Raw genomic sequence first — 17,329 nt, 5'->3', positions numbered from 1 at the left:
AGAGAAGGTTTGGGAATGATATGATGGAGGGAGACATGAAAACTGCTGAGGGGACCTTGACTACAAAGGTCACATGGTGGCAGGAGCAATCCTGGGGTCTTGGTGTGTTCAGGGGACAGCCTGTGTGGCAGGAGCTTAGGGACAGAGGAGAAGAGGGTTGGGAGGTAGGTGCGAATGGTGGCCTGTAGACCAGAGTGGAGACTCGGGATTTGATTCTTTGCATGGTAAGTGATTGGAGAGTTTTAAACAGGGCAGGGCCTGTACCTTACTTATGTTTTGAAAACGTCTAGTGACTTTACAGAGAACAGAGATGGGTAAATTGTGGAAGTAGGGAGTGAAGTACAAACTTGGATGAAGATGATATATATCTAAAACACAGAAAAAGAAAATCCAACTTATCCTCAACATTATACTCATCTTACTCTCTCTTTTCCTTTAACTACTATCTTAGGAATCTCAAGAGTGTACCAATTTTAAAGAAATAAAAAGAAGGTAAGTTAGAAGGAAACAGGATGTGACAACAACATAAAAATAAAACATAAGAAGTCAGGAGAATATTTTTACTGATGAAGAGAAAACAGCTCGTCTATTGAGTTGCATACTTTGGCTCTTGCCTAAGACACCTTGGGCTCTAATCTCCCTGGTGCCACATAATATCAAAGTAGGCATTAGGGAGTCGTTGGAGCTCTTTGCCCCTTGGAGGAAACATTTCCCCATATCTGTGTAAGGTTAGTTTCCTCTGGGCTTGAGTGTGAGATTGCTGTACATGGACCACCTGTTCAGGCTACCTCTGGTTCAGTTTATCGAACCAATCTGACCATATGAAAAAGCCGTGGTGATAATAATGGACATGTATTTTCAGAAACAATGAACACTGTGAACACAAACAAGCCAGATGGGAAAAAGAACTGCTCATAAATCAACCCTTCAGTCATACAAATACAGAACCATCAGTACCCTTCCCAGGAATGCCGGATATGTTGAGAGTAATAAATCTTTCAGGATGCTGGCAGTTCTAAAGTGAAGCCAGACCAGTTGATCATAAAGAGGTCTTAAAGCTTCCCCTGGAAGACACTAGTGCAACTGTAGAGACTTAACAGTGTGATCTACTTTTCTTTGATTTGTCAGAAAGCATCATCGTTTGCTATTTCCTGATTACGACTTTTCTCTCTTCCCACTAACGGTTTAGTTTAGTTCAGGAAGGTCAGGCAAACTCTGCCTATGGGGGCTATCATTCCTTCCTCTGTATGATGCATTAATTGACCATTTTCAGTGGTTCTGCCAACACTCTAGTTGCGTTTCCAGTCCTACTATGCTGATAAGATCCCAGTCCCATCTCACTCTGTTCCTGACACACCTACCAGATATATCTGATCACGTCCTTCTCCTGATCAAAACTGTCATGAGTTCCCCCTCCCAACCCAAGGCTAGAGAAGACAGTCCACAGTTCTTCACTGACTTTTAAGCTACTCTAGTACAAAAACAGTTGCCAAGTGCTAACAATCAGTAAGAAATAGTCATTTAATCAAAAACTTTACTCCAGATTCTTTCAGTGCCTCTCTGGACTGCCTTCTGACACGTTACTAGTTGTCACTGCAACCCTTCCATGCTTCTTGCCTCCTGTGACATCAGAATAAAACTGTGATGCAATTCTGACACCACAACCTCCTCCTTTCTCTCACTGCTCAGCCTCCGATTACACCTCGGCTTGAAATTCAAGACTGGGCCCCTGGTCTCCTCCACATCACGGACCTCTGGCGTCCTCATGTAATCTACTCCAAACTGCCTGATCAAGACCTCCACTCCAGTCTAACCCAACCACCTCTACCCCCTAAACAAGTCAATACTTCCTCACCTCTACACCTTTCAGACTACTGTCTGCTGAGAATGCTCCCTTCTTCCCCTCTCCTACTCAGTTAGTTCTGTTTTTTTCAAGCTGAAATCTTATCTACTTCGTTGAAACCTAGAGACCCAGAGCCATTTTCCCCTCTTTCAAACTCCTGGAAACAGTGTTCGTCACACTCCTTTGGAAATGATCAAGTGGGAGGTACACACATTATTCTCTTGTGTGTATGTCCCATCTCTCTTCCCTATTTTCACTTCTTTACAAAAGCAAAGACCATGGGTTACATTTCTTTGATTGGAGTTACTAACACGGTGCCTTATATAGGAGATACTTGATAAATGTTGTTTCAAAGATAAAACAATAAACATTTACCAAGTATCTTCTCGGTGAGTTCCCACCAAACACCAAGGACAGTGTGGACAGGAGACACTTGATATACGTCTAAAGATTTTAAATCCAATTCAACAATTAATTACTGAATATCAAGTATATAAATTTATTACTCAAGACACTATAGGGAACCAAAAGATGCAAAAGATACAGGCCTTAGCCTCGAGAATTTTGCAGTCTTGAAGAGAGCACTGTTTTAAAAACAGAGAAAGGTTGTATGCAGTTTTTTAAAAACTGTTATTAGAATTCAAAAGCCAGAGAACTGTTAAGAGTTCAGTAACTCAGAAAGGGTGAACCGGAATTCATGGCTGATTACAAATTATTTATTCCCAGGTTAAAATGTATTATCTTAAGAGCATCACAATTCCTGTTAGGGAAGGTGTTATCTTTATTCAGAAAGAGAATGCAATGGACAATTTGGGTCTGAAAACAGGGCCCACAGGCAGGGTCTTGATGGAGAGAGCAGTTCAAAGGGCAGTCTTATTTTCCCTTATTAGAAAATGTGAAGGATCAGGGAAGAAGGGTATTTCCAAAAAAAGGAGAAGGAGGGCTAAGCTAGGGGAGTGTGGGAGCCCACTCACCCGCAATTACAAGAGCCAACGAGGCACATCTTGTCGAAGCCCCACATTCAGTAACGCCCAGTTGGTAGGCTGAAGTCAGCTGCAGTGGGAGTATTTACACCATGGAAATTGCAAATGTTACAAATCAAAGCTTTTTTTTAGAGTGAGCTGTGAAGTATTTACTATCACACGGCTGACAAAGCCATGGGATAGGAGGCAAAAGAGTGGGATAATGGGTGAGAAATATTTTAAACTCAGAGATGCTAAATATTCTATTTTAAGTTGCTGGTTTTGCCTCAACTAAAATTTCCTTATGTTCCCAATTTTCAGTAAAGTCCAGTATAGAAATAAACACCTTGGGTGGATGTAGTGTGTGTGTTTACGTGTGTGTGTGTGTGTGTGTGTGTGTGTGTGTGTGTGTAAAATATGGAATAGGGCTGAATTCCATATTAGAGATGAAGAAGTGCAGAACAGGGAGCAAATCTGCTGGCTGCTGAAAGGATCCATGTACAAAACAAATTCAATGACAGTGGGAGCCTGCGGCCATGGGTGATCGGGAAAAGGGGCAGAGAAAACAAGATGCTTGATGTTCCCCACTCCACACGGGGTTCAAGCCAACTGCACACGAATCTTGAAAGCAGAGAGCCTCCTGACCTCTGGGTTACAGAATTAATTGTAATTTAGTGCCTGTGTGTTTTATCACCTCAACTGTCTGTGCAATAAAAAAAACCCTCCTGTATACCATGATGTACACAAAGATCCTTAGCAAAACAACTCCCAGAAACTTCGGAAAATGACTTATTAGTCTCCATGAGGAAACCAATCTTTCAGAAATGGTGATTTCTAGGCTGAATGGTGTCAGGTGAGCCTTGTTACCAGGGGTAGCTGTTCCTCACTTTACTGTGGCCCAAGAATAAAATGACCTAAGCCTTTCTACATGGCTCTTTCTCATACTTTATTAAAATGTTGGGCAAGTTTTTTTTAATATCAGTACAACACCATATATTATTATTAGCTTATGATGATAATAATAAAAAAGTAATTCATGACAGTGTCTTTAATAGTTCAAGAATATCAAATGTCTTAAAAAGCTTGAAACATACCTTGAGGATTCTTGCTTCTAGATTTCTGACTAGGTCTTGGCAAATTCCAGAAACAAAATATTGGTACAATGCAAGAAGAGGCAGAATCTACCAACAGAAAAACACTCTGTTTTGAAACGTATTTTATCAAGTTAATAACCTAATAATACAATTTAGCCAAATACTGATGTAAGAGATGTTATGCAAAATTGTGATTGATTTTTCCACATTAGAAGACTGTACTGTTTGGTATAAGTGAAATGATCTGCCTAACATATGTTTCATAATTTTATCAGAATTTTTAAGTGCTGTCAGTGACTTAACAGTTCCAAGTAGATGCTACGTGATACCCAAAACCTAGGTTTCACATTTCCTTAAGCATGGAAAAATAAAAATCCAGTTAATCATCTTCCTTGAAAAAAAATTATTTCAACATATACGTATGAATTACTGAGGCCTGTGGAAACATTCCAGCAAATGAGCTACCAAATAAATGCAAAATTTAAAGCAAAGGAACTCACATCCATGTCCCCTAATAGCTTCTACTTATTCGTCTCAATGTCAGCTATTTGTCTTCAACTGGAATATCTCCATCATCGAAAAATATTTACAACAGGCCTGTTATATGTCAGACACTGTTGAATGAGAAAAAAAATCTAAGTCCTTGCCTTCATAAAGCATATATTCTACTGATTAAAACGCAAGCTTACTCTTCATATAACATTTTTATTTTCCTAAAATTAACCCCAAAGTTCAAGTCTTCTTGGAGTCCCATGGATATATGTGAAAGCTTACAGACTATCAATTTTTCAATTGACCAAACCAGTATCCAGCTAAAGGCAGGTGTTGAGGGACAGTTTTGCCTAGACTTCTGAACAGCTCCTGATCTCAACTTAAAACTGAAGCTCAGTCCCTACAACTGGGTCCTGCTCCATCAAAAGCAGATGGAGCAAGAAGGGGCACTGGGATCCTTATTATTTAGCAAACTATTTCCCATGATCCCACAGCATTGGGTCCCCTAGCAAATTTTATATGTTACAGCTGTCTCCTTAGCCACTGGGCTCCTCCTGGAAGGTAGTGTAATAGAAAATGGAAACTGTTTACATCTTGCAAGTTTAGCTAAGGAATCTCATTGTCAGTCAACTGGCAGCTGCTAACAGCAACAGCTTTTGAAAAGGACTAAAACTGGTCTTAAATGATTTCAAACATAACACAATACGTTTTTCTACAATGGTGCTCTACAAACATAACACAATACTTTTTTCTGTAATTAATGCAGCAAAAAATGAGTTGGCTATTACCTTTGAGATTGTTTCTTTTCTTTAGTGACAAATAAAAACATACCATTTTATTGCTGCCAATTGCTCAGTTATTCAGAAAAATGTTCTCAATTCCTTAAGCTTCAGAGAAAAAAGTCTCATCTCTTTTCCAGGGCAGGGATATGTATTATATATGAATATGACTAGGCAGCTAAAAGTTACCCAGGGGATAAAAACTATTTTCTAAATCCAGAAATGAATCCCCTTAACAAGAGAGGAGCACCATTTTGCTATTTTTTTCTAATAAACAATTTTTTGCCAAATCTGCCAAGTGTTAAAAGCATGTATCAACCTCTTCACTTTAACACATGACATTATAATTTAACAACTAATATCAGGGGGCAGTAAATCTTTTCAAGATAAGGAGAGAGTGAACTTAGAACAAGAGAAAACAATACATGAGATAAAAGAAAGTAAGTATGAAAATTATAGAGGAAAGGGAAAGAAGCAGAAAAAGAGAAAGAACATATATTAACAAGCAAACACAGGGGAAAAGAGATACAGAGGTAGAGGAAATAGCACAGAGGAAGAAAAAAGGACAAATACGATAAAGGAGGAAAATATAAAATAATCAACAGAACACCCTAATTTATGTTTAAAATGCAGTCAACTTCAAATTTATGAGATACATACTATGGTTTATTTCCCTAAAGGAAAAGAGAGTTGTATTTGGGTTTTTTTTAAATTTCTTAGGATATTAAGAAGTGTCTGTCTTTAATTTCACAGTTAGAATCTATTTTTCACTTAGATGTGCCCTTAACACAGAAAAGACAAGACACAAGGATAAATTTATCTCAATAAAGAAATACTCCCAGGGTTTCGATATTGATACGACCTGCATGACTTAATGCAGTGAAGTTATAAGTGCACTAGATTCCTGTGTTTGAGACCAGTGCAACATTCTAGTCAATTTCACCAAATGTCTTCTAAAAAAGGTAAAATAATAGAGTAAAATAAGAGAACAAAATCAAATAGGCATGGCTATTGTACCCAAAAGGCAATGCAAACAGTGATGTCAAAAGAAAGAATATTAATTAATATGTTTCATCTTGAAGTACAGATCTGAATCCCGAAAACAGAGCTTAAAAGTTAAATAGGGGGCTTCCCTGGTGGCGCAGTGGTTGAGAGTCCGCCTGCCGATGCAGGGGACACGGGTTCGTGCCCCGGTCCGGGAGGATCCCACATGCCGTGGAGTGGCTGGGCCCGTGAGCCATGGCCGCTGAGCCTGCACGTCCGGAGCCTGTGCTCCGCAACGGGAGAGGCCACAACCGTGAGAGGCCCACATACCGCAAAAAAAAAAAAAAAAAAAAAAAAAAGTTAAATAGAAACTGACCAAAACTACATTATTAAAACTTGAAAAGTATAAGGTAAATGGGGTAAGATACCACAGTGAATTAAGATCTGTCGATTTTACAAATCACTTACTATTAGATTTTGCTTAGCAAAGTGCAGTTCGCGGATTACGTAATACAGACTTGCAACTACAGAGCAGATGTCAGCCCGGTATCTGTCCGAGAAGAGCTCGATGCCGGGAAGAAGCTGAGTGATTTCATACTGAGCATAGCAACGTTCAGCTTTAGGGTGTAGAAGTGTGGTTCTAAGCAAACCCTGTAAATGAAAAAGGTGAAATGAAGAGCTGCAACTTGCATCTGCAACAACGAGAGAGAAAGATAAGTACATGTATTACTTCCCAAAGTGCTTTGCGTATGCCTAGCACACTGTATCCTGTAATAAATGATACTTATCAATATCCTCATGACTATAGGTTCCAAATGCTTTTACCACTCAAGATGGGCCTTTTAAATTCCATGGTAGTTGAATAATTATCATTTTAAGAAGAAATTATATTAAGTTATCATTTGTTGAGGGTCAATTTTGTGTTGGGCACTCTTGGTAAATTCTTTGTAAATATTATCTCATTTAATCTTCACTTAACCTACCCCTAGAAGGAAGGATTATTATCTCACAAGTGATATAACTGAGGCTTAAACAATTAACTTCTCTGAGGTCACACAGCTAATGATGGCAAAAAGAAGATTCAAAGTCATGTCTATGTAACTCAAAAATGTATGTTCTTTCCACTATACCAACCTATATAAGTAAGTAGAGGAAAGAAAAACATATTTCAGAAGTCTAAATCAAGCAGAGGTAATTTTGAATTTTTATTGAATTAAGTAAAAAGTTGATTTGTTTAATTGACCAATATTTCTTAGGTAATTTATATGACCAACGTTGTACCAGACACTCAGAAACAAGATGAATACACAAAATCAAATTGTACATTTAGGAGTGCTTCTTATGTTATCTTAAACAATTAACATTTCTTGATGACAAATGCATCATAAAGTTATTTTAATGTATATATCTGGAACAAAGTTTAATCAGATTGCTCATTAAACTTATGATACCTAGTCTAAAATATTACAGTTGTTTAATTTTTAGTTTTACAAATTTTCTTTAAAATCATAAAAAGAGCAGGTTTTAAAAATAAATCCCCCAGCTAATTTTAATTTTAAGTGTCATATTACAAAGAAATGATGTCCACGTTTAAGCAAAAAATTACTTATTTCTAAAATATAAACAGCATTATCTTCAGGAATGAGGAATATCAGAAGAAAGTAAAGGATGCAATAGAAGGAATCCAATTCGGATTATTATTCCCTTTGCATCCTTGCCTCTTCCACCTTTTCCCTTTGAAGCACAGGCCAGAAGTGTATGGAACATAAGAAAATTGAAAACTCTGGCCATATGCTCATCCAGATTTCATAAGCTACTAGACTCCTTAGAACAAGGGTGTCCCATCCTTCAAAGTAAACAGAACCTTCAGGAGACTGCAGAGGCCCCTGGCTATGTTCCCAAATCTTAGAATGTCTTGTATTTCAGATAAAAGCTCCTTTCTTCTTCAGTAAAGTCAAACCCAAATCCTAAGAACTGCAGACACTCTACTTATATAGTCTTCAACTTATTTTTTGCTTTCATTATATGGTATATTTTACATCACACAATTGAGCAAAACTTTATTTAGAGATGAGGCAACTTAAGGCAACCCTTTAGACTCAGTCAGATTCCCTTCACTGCTCATTAGTAACATGACATTACGAAGGACAGGAGACTTAGTTTCCTTATCTGTAAAACTCCTCCTTCTGTAGCCAAAATGAAAAAAGTGACTCTGCTGAATACCATGCCACAGGGGTTCAGCCATTGAAGGAAAGACGGGCTTATGATATTTAATCAAGGTTCATGCTATTTCCCTACGTGCAAGTTTTATGAATATGCTAAACCACTGCTTTTTTTTTTTTTTTTTACTGACTGCATGGTCCGGCTACTGTAAAAAGGTATACAGGAAGTGTTACCTGAAAGAGTAACCCGGACAAAAGGCAAGAGTTGGTTCTCTTTTCAACGTCCAATGTCTGAATAAATCTAAGTATAAGAAAAAGAAACATTCATAGACAATGTTCCAGGACTATTTTTATATAAATACATCTCTAATACTCATAGATTTTCCAAAATTAAAATAATCTTTGTGATTCTAAAAGTGCTACATACTCATATAAGATCTAGGACATAGAAAGATAGAAAAAAAATAAAATGAAAAGTCACCTATAATCCTACCACCTAAACATGATTACTGGTAACATTTTGGCCACTTTCCTTCTAGATTTTCTTCTACATACAATAATACACATGCACACTCACAGTAAGACTAAAATTATGCAATACATATTATTTTATAAACAAATTTTTTATTCTTGGACATAATGAGTTACATCATTATTTTACAGATTTTAATATTTTTATCATATGCATGTACCATAATACTAAAATATCCATCTCCATTTTGGTTTTTTCCAACGCTGAAATAAACATTGTTGTACCTACATTTCTGAGCACTTGTCCTATTAATTCCACTGGATAAATCCCTAGAAGTGGAATTTTGGGGAAAAGGAGGTGCACAATTTTAAATCAAATTTTTGATGAGTACAATTAAAAAATTTCCTCCCATAGATTTAAACAATGTGTTTCCTCACCAGCAGTATATTATGGATCCATCGATGACATTAAGTCCTTCCACCAAAGATTAAGGTAATATCTCTGTGTTTACTACTGTCTCATTTTACATCCCTTAGTAGAGTTTGAGTTTTCTTTACATGGGTCTTGAAACTCAAATTTGCAACTGTAAACCACATTGCCTTCTTCTAAATCTTAATTCAATAACACCAGTGGGCTTCACTATATTAATAACTTCGTCAGTCTGAGTTCAGCTTCTCTATGTGGTGCTTTACCTTCTGAACAGTGGGGGGAGAAGTTTCTTCTCCTCAAGGAGTCTCCAAGAACAGCCAAAGCCCCTGGAGTATCACAGAGCCTGTGGAAGTCAGACTTCCAGCTGGGTAACCAGGAAATGACTTTCTGTTGATTGAAAACCACTAAGTAAAAACTTCAGAGGCTCAGAGAAGCTGAGGTGTCCTCTGGCAGGAATGCTATAGCTGTTCTTTTCAAGCTGGGAACCTTCCTCAGCTTTTCTATTCTCTGCTGCCAAGCTCTACTAACTTATAAACTCAAACTTGGGTGGGGATCGTGTGTGTGTGTGTGTGTGTGTGTGTGTGTGTGTGTGTGTGTGTGTGTGTGTGTGTGTGTGTGTGTGTGTGTGTGTAAGGAAGAGTTCTGTCCCAGGAGTGGTAAAAAAAAAAATCAAACTTGACAGAGTTTTAAAAAAATCTTTAAATGTTTGATATTTTTTAAGTGGTAACTCCTTACTTCCCCTGTCCAAATGCTAATTTTCTGAAAACAGTGTGATTATTAACTAGGACAAGTTATTATTTTTAAAAACTTTCTCTACAGCTCAAAATACTATGCAGATTTTTGCCTACCACGCCCTAAAATGTAACTAGAGAGGTAAAGGAAACCTGTACCTCCACTCTCTTCATACTTCCTAAATTTCGCACATTAATCAAATATTTAAGATATCTGTGAGTGCTAACTAGGTATAAGGCATTGTGATGGGCTTTCCCATATGTTACATGTGGCAGGTTGAATAATGCCCCCCCCCAAAGAAATCAACGGCCTAATCCCCCAAACCTATGCATATGTTACTCCACGTGGCAAAAAACAAACAAAAACCCCAAAACCAAAAAACTTTGCAGATGTGATTAAATTAAGGGCCTTGAGATAGGGAAGTTACCCTGAATTACTGGGTTCAATGTAATCACAATGATCCCTATAAGAGAAAGGCAGGAGGGTCAGAGTCAGAGAAGATGTGAGGACGGAAACAGAGCTCGGAGAGAGAGAGAGAAAGATGACAGGCTCTTGGTTCTGAAGACAGAAGATGGAGCCATGAGCTGAGGAATGCAGGAGGCCTCTAGAAGCTGGAACATGCAAGAACAGATCGTCCCCTAGAGCCTCCGGAGGGAGCTCAGCCCTGCCAACACATTGATTTTAGGACTTCTGCCCTCCATAACTGTAAGACAATAAACTTGTATTGTTTTAGGGCACTAAATTTGTGGTAATTTGTTATACCACTAATAGGAAACTAATACAGTCTGTGTTACGGGCTAAATCATGTGACCCACTGCACCCCTGAAATTCATATGTTGAAGTCCTAACCCCTAGTGCCTCAGAAGGTGACTATACTTAGAAATAGGTCTTTAAAGAGGTAATCATGTTAAAATGAGGTCATTAGGGTGGGCCCTAATCCAATATGATTGATGGCCTTATAAGAAGAGCAGATTAGGACACAGACATGCACAGACGGAAGACCATGTGAGGACAGAGTGAGAAGACAGCCACCTACAAGCAGGGAGAGAGGACTCAGAAGAAACCAGGCCTGTCAACACCTTGATCTCGGATGTCAAGCCTCCAGAATTGTGAGACAATAAATTGCTCACAGATTGGTACTCTGTTGCTAGTTTGTACTAGCAAACTAATACAGTGTGTCATGTAATTCCTGTCACCACAGTTTACAAATGAGAACAACTGAGGCTCAGGCAGGATGAGTAACTTGCTGGGGGCCCTAAAGTTAGGCCCTAGTCAGCCTGTCTCTATGCTGTTATTCTTTCTCAAATACCAACTGTTCATCCACTCGTTCATTCATTCAACAAGTAGTTATTGAATCCCATCTCCATGTCAGGCACTCGGGATACACTGGTGAACAGAACAAAGACCTATGCCCACATGGTTCTCACACTCCAGGTGTGGCAGGTGTTAACAGGAAGAGGAGATGGCCATCAACAAGAAACAGCACAAATAAGTAAACCATATAAGCCTGTATGATATGGACACAGCTGCCTGGGAACCCAGTGCATGTGAGGTGTGGCACCCTACATGGCACGGGTGGGCAGCCCACAAAGGAGGCGACAGCTACGACACAGACCACTCCATCGTCACACTCACTGTGCTATCTTCGCTGATATCACCGCCCCTTGCAAACATCCCCAAATGCCAACTTTCGACAGAAACTCCTCACTGTAGTCTTTGGAACCTGGAGGTGAACGGCTGTCAGTGGCATTGGTGAGTGAGCTGCCATACTCCTTCCATGTATGGAGCACGTCTTGTTTTCTGAATATGTCGTCAAGAGCTTGACTCCAACATTTAAAAGCAGCCCTAAAACAGAAATAGAGCATGCAGCAGCACGTTTTCTGAGATCCGTGTTATTAAATCTATCTTCCAAAAGGGAAAGCAAATGCACTGAAGAGACATTTTAATTAAAATGTTAGAGAATGGATCTATACCATTTATTGCTCATAACCATTTCTCTCAGGTAGCATTTGATGAATAAAATGCAGCAATGGAATATTATCAACAGACTAAAATTTATGAAAGGCAGTATTTTTCACAATAATTAAACATTTTTTTCAGCTGAACAAAGTTTCCCTTGTTTTACTGACTCCTAAAAGCTACCTTTTCTTTTGTGCGAAGACAAGAAGACTTCCAAGTTCATGCAATGCCTGAACGTTAAGACTTCTTTCATTGCTGGTTTGCAGAACATCTGTATTTTTAATCAAGTGAAAGAACAAATGTCAGTCCCTGGAAAATATTTCCTGTATATTTTCAAGAATATTTTAAATTGCCTTATACCTTAACTGTGTAGATAAGCAAACTTCAAGCTAATAGAGCCTTTAAATGTCACACAATATGGGTAGAGAGCAAACGATGTTCTATTTTAATGTCATGGAGTGGGAGATCGGGTCAAAGAGGTGGGAAACGGGAGAAAGTACAGTAAGAGTCGGGCAGGTTGAGATGGTGAAGGAGAAACATCCAGAAAAAGTGTGCAAGGCAGAAAGGGCTGGGTATATATATATGGCAATGTGTGCGGCCAGAATACGCTTTCTGGGGAGGGTGAAGAAGCGGGTAGTGGTAAGATTACGGAGGCATCTGAGTGCCACGTGGAGAAATATGGACACTATTCTACAGCACATGGGAAGCGTTGAACAGTTTGTTTTTGATCAGGGATGTGACAGGAGCACAGCACTTTGGATTCTTCCTTTACCCAAATGCAAAAAAGCACATCTTGAATAGTACCTGAATTTGTTGTTTTCTGATGAATACATGCATTCCAGGATGTGTAGCCAAAAAACCCAACTAACATGGCAATGGTTTCTAATGAGGGCAGCAATGTCCCCTAGAGGGTATTTTAGAAATTTGAGGAGGGTTTTGTTAGTTGTCACAATGGGGCATCTGCTAGTATTTCCTAGGTAAGGACCTGACACTTGATGGCCTGCCATGCACAGAACCTTCCCCCACAGTGAGGAAAAAGGTGAGAAACCTATTTATAATTATTTGAGTCTAACATCTAACTTCATTTCATAGAAAGGGTATGTTTGCGTGTGTTCAAAATGCTCTGAGTTTTCCAGAAATGCAACCACTGTAATATTTTGTTTTGTCCAGAATGGCCTAGATTTGCCATTTTAGAACATCATGTCACCAAAATTAGCAATGCTGATAGTACCTGAGTTACCAATACACCTGTCTCAGTCTGCATTCGTAGCTGTCACATTCATGTGTATCCTGTATAGTTTACCTACTGTATGTGAGCATCTGATTGCTTCTCTATACCTCTAGTGCCTAAGCTCTTACATACCAACAAATAGATTCTTTTATTATAAAGTTATTCCATTTTAGTTACCCTTCATTTTATATTTAGAGCTTCATATTGATTTTTAAAAATAATGTGCATAGGAAGAATAAAGGGGGAGTCACAAAATGTCTGTTATAAAAAAAGGGGGGACGTTGGGTCTACAACATGGACTGAATTTATACTGCTGAATTTGTAGAAAAACCAAATCAAGTGGAAAGACAAGGAAAATGCAATCAGCTGGGGCAGAGCAAAAGCACATAACAGTGGCCACATCTCGACAAATGGTTCACAGATTCAGTTAAGGTGGGATGGATGGGACGGTGCCTAGAATCTCACAATGGTGACAGCCAATCTGGGAAAGTGGGTGATGGGAGGGGCTGGAAGCTGCTTGTCTTGACGCTGCTCTGTCACTGTCCACGAGGGTGTGATGAATAGATTCTATGTTCAAGCTCCTTCATCCTACTTCTACAGATAACATTTCAGTTACAGTCTAGCACAGGGAACTATATTCAATATCTTGTAATAACCTATAATGGAAAAGAATCTGAAAAAAATATATATATATATTGATATATAACTGAATCACTTTGCTGTACAGCCAAAACTACCACAATATTACAAATAACTATACTTTGATAAAAAAATAAATTTAAAAAAGATAATATTTCAAGACCAAATGCAATCTCAACATTAATGTGACAGATCATATTGAAAATGAACACATAATGAATAAATCTTACTAATAGTTTCATAATAAGAAGAAATTACGAGTCCAAGCTGTGAGGAGGGAAGTTTGCTTTTCTCCACTGAGCTGAAAACTTGGAAGTGCTCCTGAGAAAGGTCAGGAGGTGTTGGCATGTGCATCTCTTCTGTCCCAAGGCAAAACTCCACCTTTCTGGTAGTGAATTTTAAATTGTTCGTTCCTCCTTTGTCTCCTAAATTCATGAAAAAAATTTAAAAGAAACTTAAAAATGGAGAAAGAAGGGAAGTTGATGAGGAGGAAAAAAGTAGAAGTGGAAAAGGAGAAGGAAGGAAGGGTTTTGTACAGAGCTGAGACTCATTTGCAGCTCGAAGGACACTATTTCCTTAAACTTCGTATCTTGAATCATTTCTGAAGAGCCCAGGTGTGTGATGTGCTCTACACTCGTGTTACCTCATAAGGAACAGCACAGAGGGGCAGTTTGCTGGAAAGTAAATGTTGAGATAATGCTTTGCTCCTCATGGGGACTGGCAGAAGTTGCACAGGTTTTGAGTTTGCCTTTTTTAAAAGAGTTTCCAACAGTAAGACGTTAGTTTGCCTCTGGGGCAGAGACCTCTGGGATAGAAGCAGTGCAGAGGTACTTCTGACCTGAGGGGAGAAAAAAAATGGGAAAGAACCTGTCTCTGTATAAGATCAGAGAACACACAGGAAAAAAAAAAAAAAAAGGAAAAATATTCTAGGGGAAGTAGTCAAAAACCTCAGAGACAGAGAAGCTAAAATGGATTTAGGTCTACAGCCCAAGGACTGGGGATAAACTGCTGAGAATATCTTAGTACCAGGTGAAATTTAGATTTAGGCAGCGTAAACCATTCTTAGGAATTGTATTTGCTTTTTTAATTCATGTCCTTAACCACTGTTAGTGTACATCATACTTGAAAGAAGTTTAAACATGATGTGGAGGGCCAATTTAATGTAATGTGTGTCTTTGGACAATACAACCAAAAACTGTGGGTACATATCATAGTAAGTGCCTTTTGCGGGGAGAAGGGGCAGCAACAAGAATGAATATATATTGATACATACATACATACAAACATATATACATACATAAATAAAACTTGTCAGTGGTTGTAAAAAAAAATTGGTCAAATTTCTAATAGATCAGTTCAGAGACTATTAGCATCTTAGTTAGATGCTAAATTTAAATCTATTATTAATAACTTTAAAATACAATTATTTTAAGTTTCTTCATTTAAATTTATTCTTTAAGTTTATTCTTATTATTCTGATAAATGTGAACAGTAAGTATTATAAACACAAATTAGGGTTTTAACAAATTTTAAATTACCTAAATGTAGATAATTTGAGATTTTTCTCGGCCTGAATTTGAGTATCTTCTTTCTCTCTGAGGTTACCACTTAACCACTTGAAGTCCTGCTTTGACTGAGTTTACAAATCAATAGATTTTGAGAAGGAAGAAAACAAGTGTAATGTAACCAAGAACAGTGAATATCTTTTTTTTAAGCTAAAAGAAATCTCTAAGATCAAAATCTGTGGTATTAATAAGAAATCTTACGAGATGTGTATATTAAAATGCATCCCTTTCTTAGACATTGATAAAGTAGTGTTTTGGTAAAAGACTGTAGTTAATTCGATATGAAACAATTCATCTACTTATAAAAATAAAACAAGACTAGAGCACTGCTTCTGTATTTACTCCGCTTAGGGATTATGCTCGTTTCACAGAAGGCAGAGAAGTAGATGAGTGAGGCAGTGCTTTGGTTGGAATAAAGTGTGAGAAACAGAGATGTAATCCACTAGACAAGAAGAAGAAAGTGAAAGGCAGCAGGGAGTGGGCATGGAAGTGGGGGAAGGAGGGACCTATGGCAGAACACAGTACACCCACGGGGTGGTACCCTGGGTAAATAAAGAGGAAGGGATGCAGAGCAAGTACAGTCAGCCCTCCATTTCTGGGGATGCAGAACCATAGATACGGGGGGCGGGGGAGGGGAGCTGACTGTAAGAGACGTGTACATCCACGGATTTTGGTATCCACAGGGGGTCCTAGAACCAATTCCCCGCAGATGCCCAGGAACGACTGTATTTTACCTTGTGTCTGGGCAAGAAATAACGAAAGCAACTTTCTGCTGTGTCGGATTGATCTGTTGCGATATTTGGATTTTTCCAAGGTCTCTCTAAAACATCTCAAAGTGTCTGTCACGTCCACGGGCACACAGAGGAGCTCTTCGGCTTTGCTGTATTCTGAAAGGAAAGGGAAGAGTCACGTGAGGGATGAAATGTTGCAGCAAGCCAACAAGCAGCAAAAGACTTTCTAATTCAGAGAATTTCTTGGGCCCAAACGAAAGCTGCTAAATTCAAAGCCCCCAGGTCTGCAGCAGTTGTTTCAACGTTCAGATCAAAATTTTTTTTTTGGTATATTTGACAGTTTTTTTAAAAAAGAAAAAAACTTAGAAAACTTTTGATTTGTATGAAATGCAAATAACTTTAGATCTTGCCAATTTTCCTAATAAAGCCTCCTACTTTTTCTTTTGCTGATCATAAAAGATGAAATAATCTACTCCTTTTCAGCAGCCTCTTCAAAGCCAAGGTGCCTTGGGAAGGAGACGAAAGGAGGAAACAAAGAAGCTTGGAGATGGGCAACTGCTCCCTTGAGAGAAGGAAAAGACAGCTTTCTAATACTGGAGGATGCAGAGGAAAGGAAGATGAAGCCATAAACGGGTATGGAACTACAAAGCAGTCCTGAAAAGTGGTCAGAAGGGCAGATGTTGGCAGAGAGCTGCTGTGAGGTCCCTGGAGAGGAAGTGACAGTCCCATAAATTAGGCTGCAGACCGGCTGCATACACCATGAAGCAGGCACACGGGAAAGAAGAAACACAGGCTTCAGACGAATAACAAATAAATTTACCCCTTCAACAAGCTGAGCAGGTCGAACATCCCCTGTAAAATCTGAGGTCTTGAGAGTGCAGCAACTTGCCAGGGAACAGGGCTATAAGAGGTTAAGAGGCGTGACCTCTGCCCTCAAGAAATTTACCGTTTAGCTGAAGCAAAGAGGCATTCTAACACTGGAGTATGAAAATCACCTTGACAGAAAGTATCTGGTTACATGTGAAAATGAGGGAAAGATAGAAGAGATAGATCAGTGTAGGCAGGAAAGGATGAGCAAGAAAGACTTCATGGGAGAGAAGCTATGCCAGCTGTGTCTTAGAGGATAGGGAAGGTCAGATCAGGAAGAAAGAGGCAAGGGGTTTCAGACAGCTAGAATAAGAATAGCTGAAGTTGATTAACTGTTTATACTATGCCAGTGACTATTCTAAATAATTACTGTGATAGTCTCACTGAA

The 17,329-nt window shown here is 38.7% G+C and overlaps 1 protein-coding gene across 1 annotated transcript in view; it reads right to left on the bottom strand.

Moving 5' to 3' along the window:
* Nucleotides 1–17,329, bottom strand: part of CFAP54 (cilia and flagella associated protein 54) — a 310,761-nt gene that overhangs the window by 127,140 nt on the left and 166,292 nt on the right. Inside the window, exons 40-46 of the mRNA XM_067697614.1 lie at nt 16,078–16,230; nt 14,009–14,203; nt 12,092–12,179; nt 11,585–11,794; nt 8,551–8,617; nt 6,623–6,805; nt 3,900–3,986 (exon numbers count right to left, since the gene is read on the bottom strand). Of these exons, the coding sequence (XP_067553715.1) occupies nt 3,900–3,986; nt 6,623–6,805; nt 8,551–8,617; nt 11,585–11,794; nt 12,092–12,179; nt 14,009–14,203; nt 16,078–16,230 (983 nt within the window). The remainder of the gene's footprint in view (nt 1–3,899; nt 3,987–6,622; nt 6,806–8,550; nt 8,618–11,584; nt 11,795–12,091; nt 12,180–14,008; nt 14,204–16,077; nt 16,231–17,329) is intronic.

The sequence above is a fragment of the Pseudorca crassidens genome, chromosome 11 (genome assembly GCF_039906515.1).
Source record: "Pseudorca crassidens isolate mPseCra1 chromosome 11, mPseCra1.hap1, whole genome shotgun sequence".
NCBI classification, from domain to species: Eukaryota; Metazoa; Chordata; class Mammalia; order Artiodactyla; family Delphinidae; genus Pseudorca; species Pseudorca crassidens.
The sequence above is the reverse complement of the archived record's forward strand: the minus strand, read 5'-3'. Positions and strand labels throughout refer to the sequence as shown.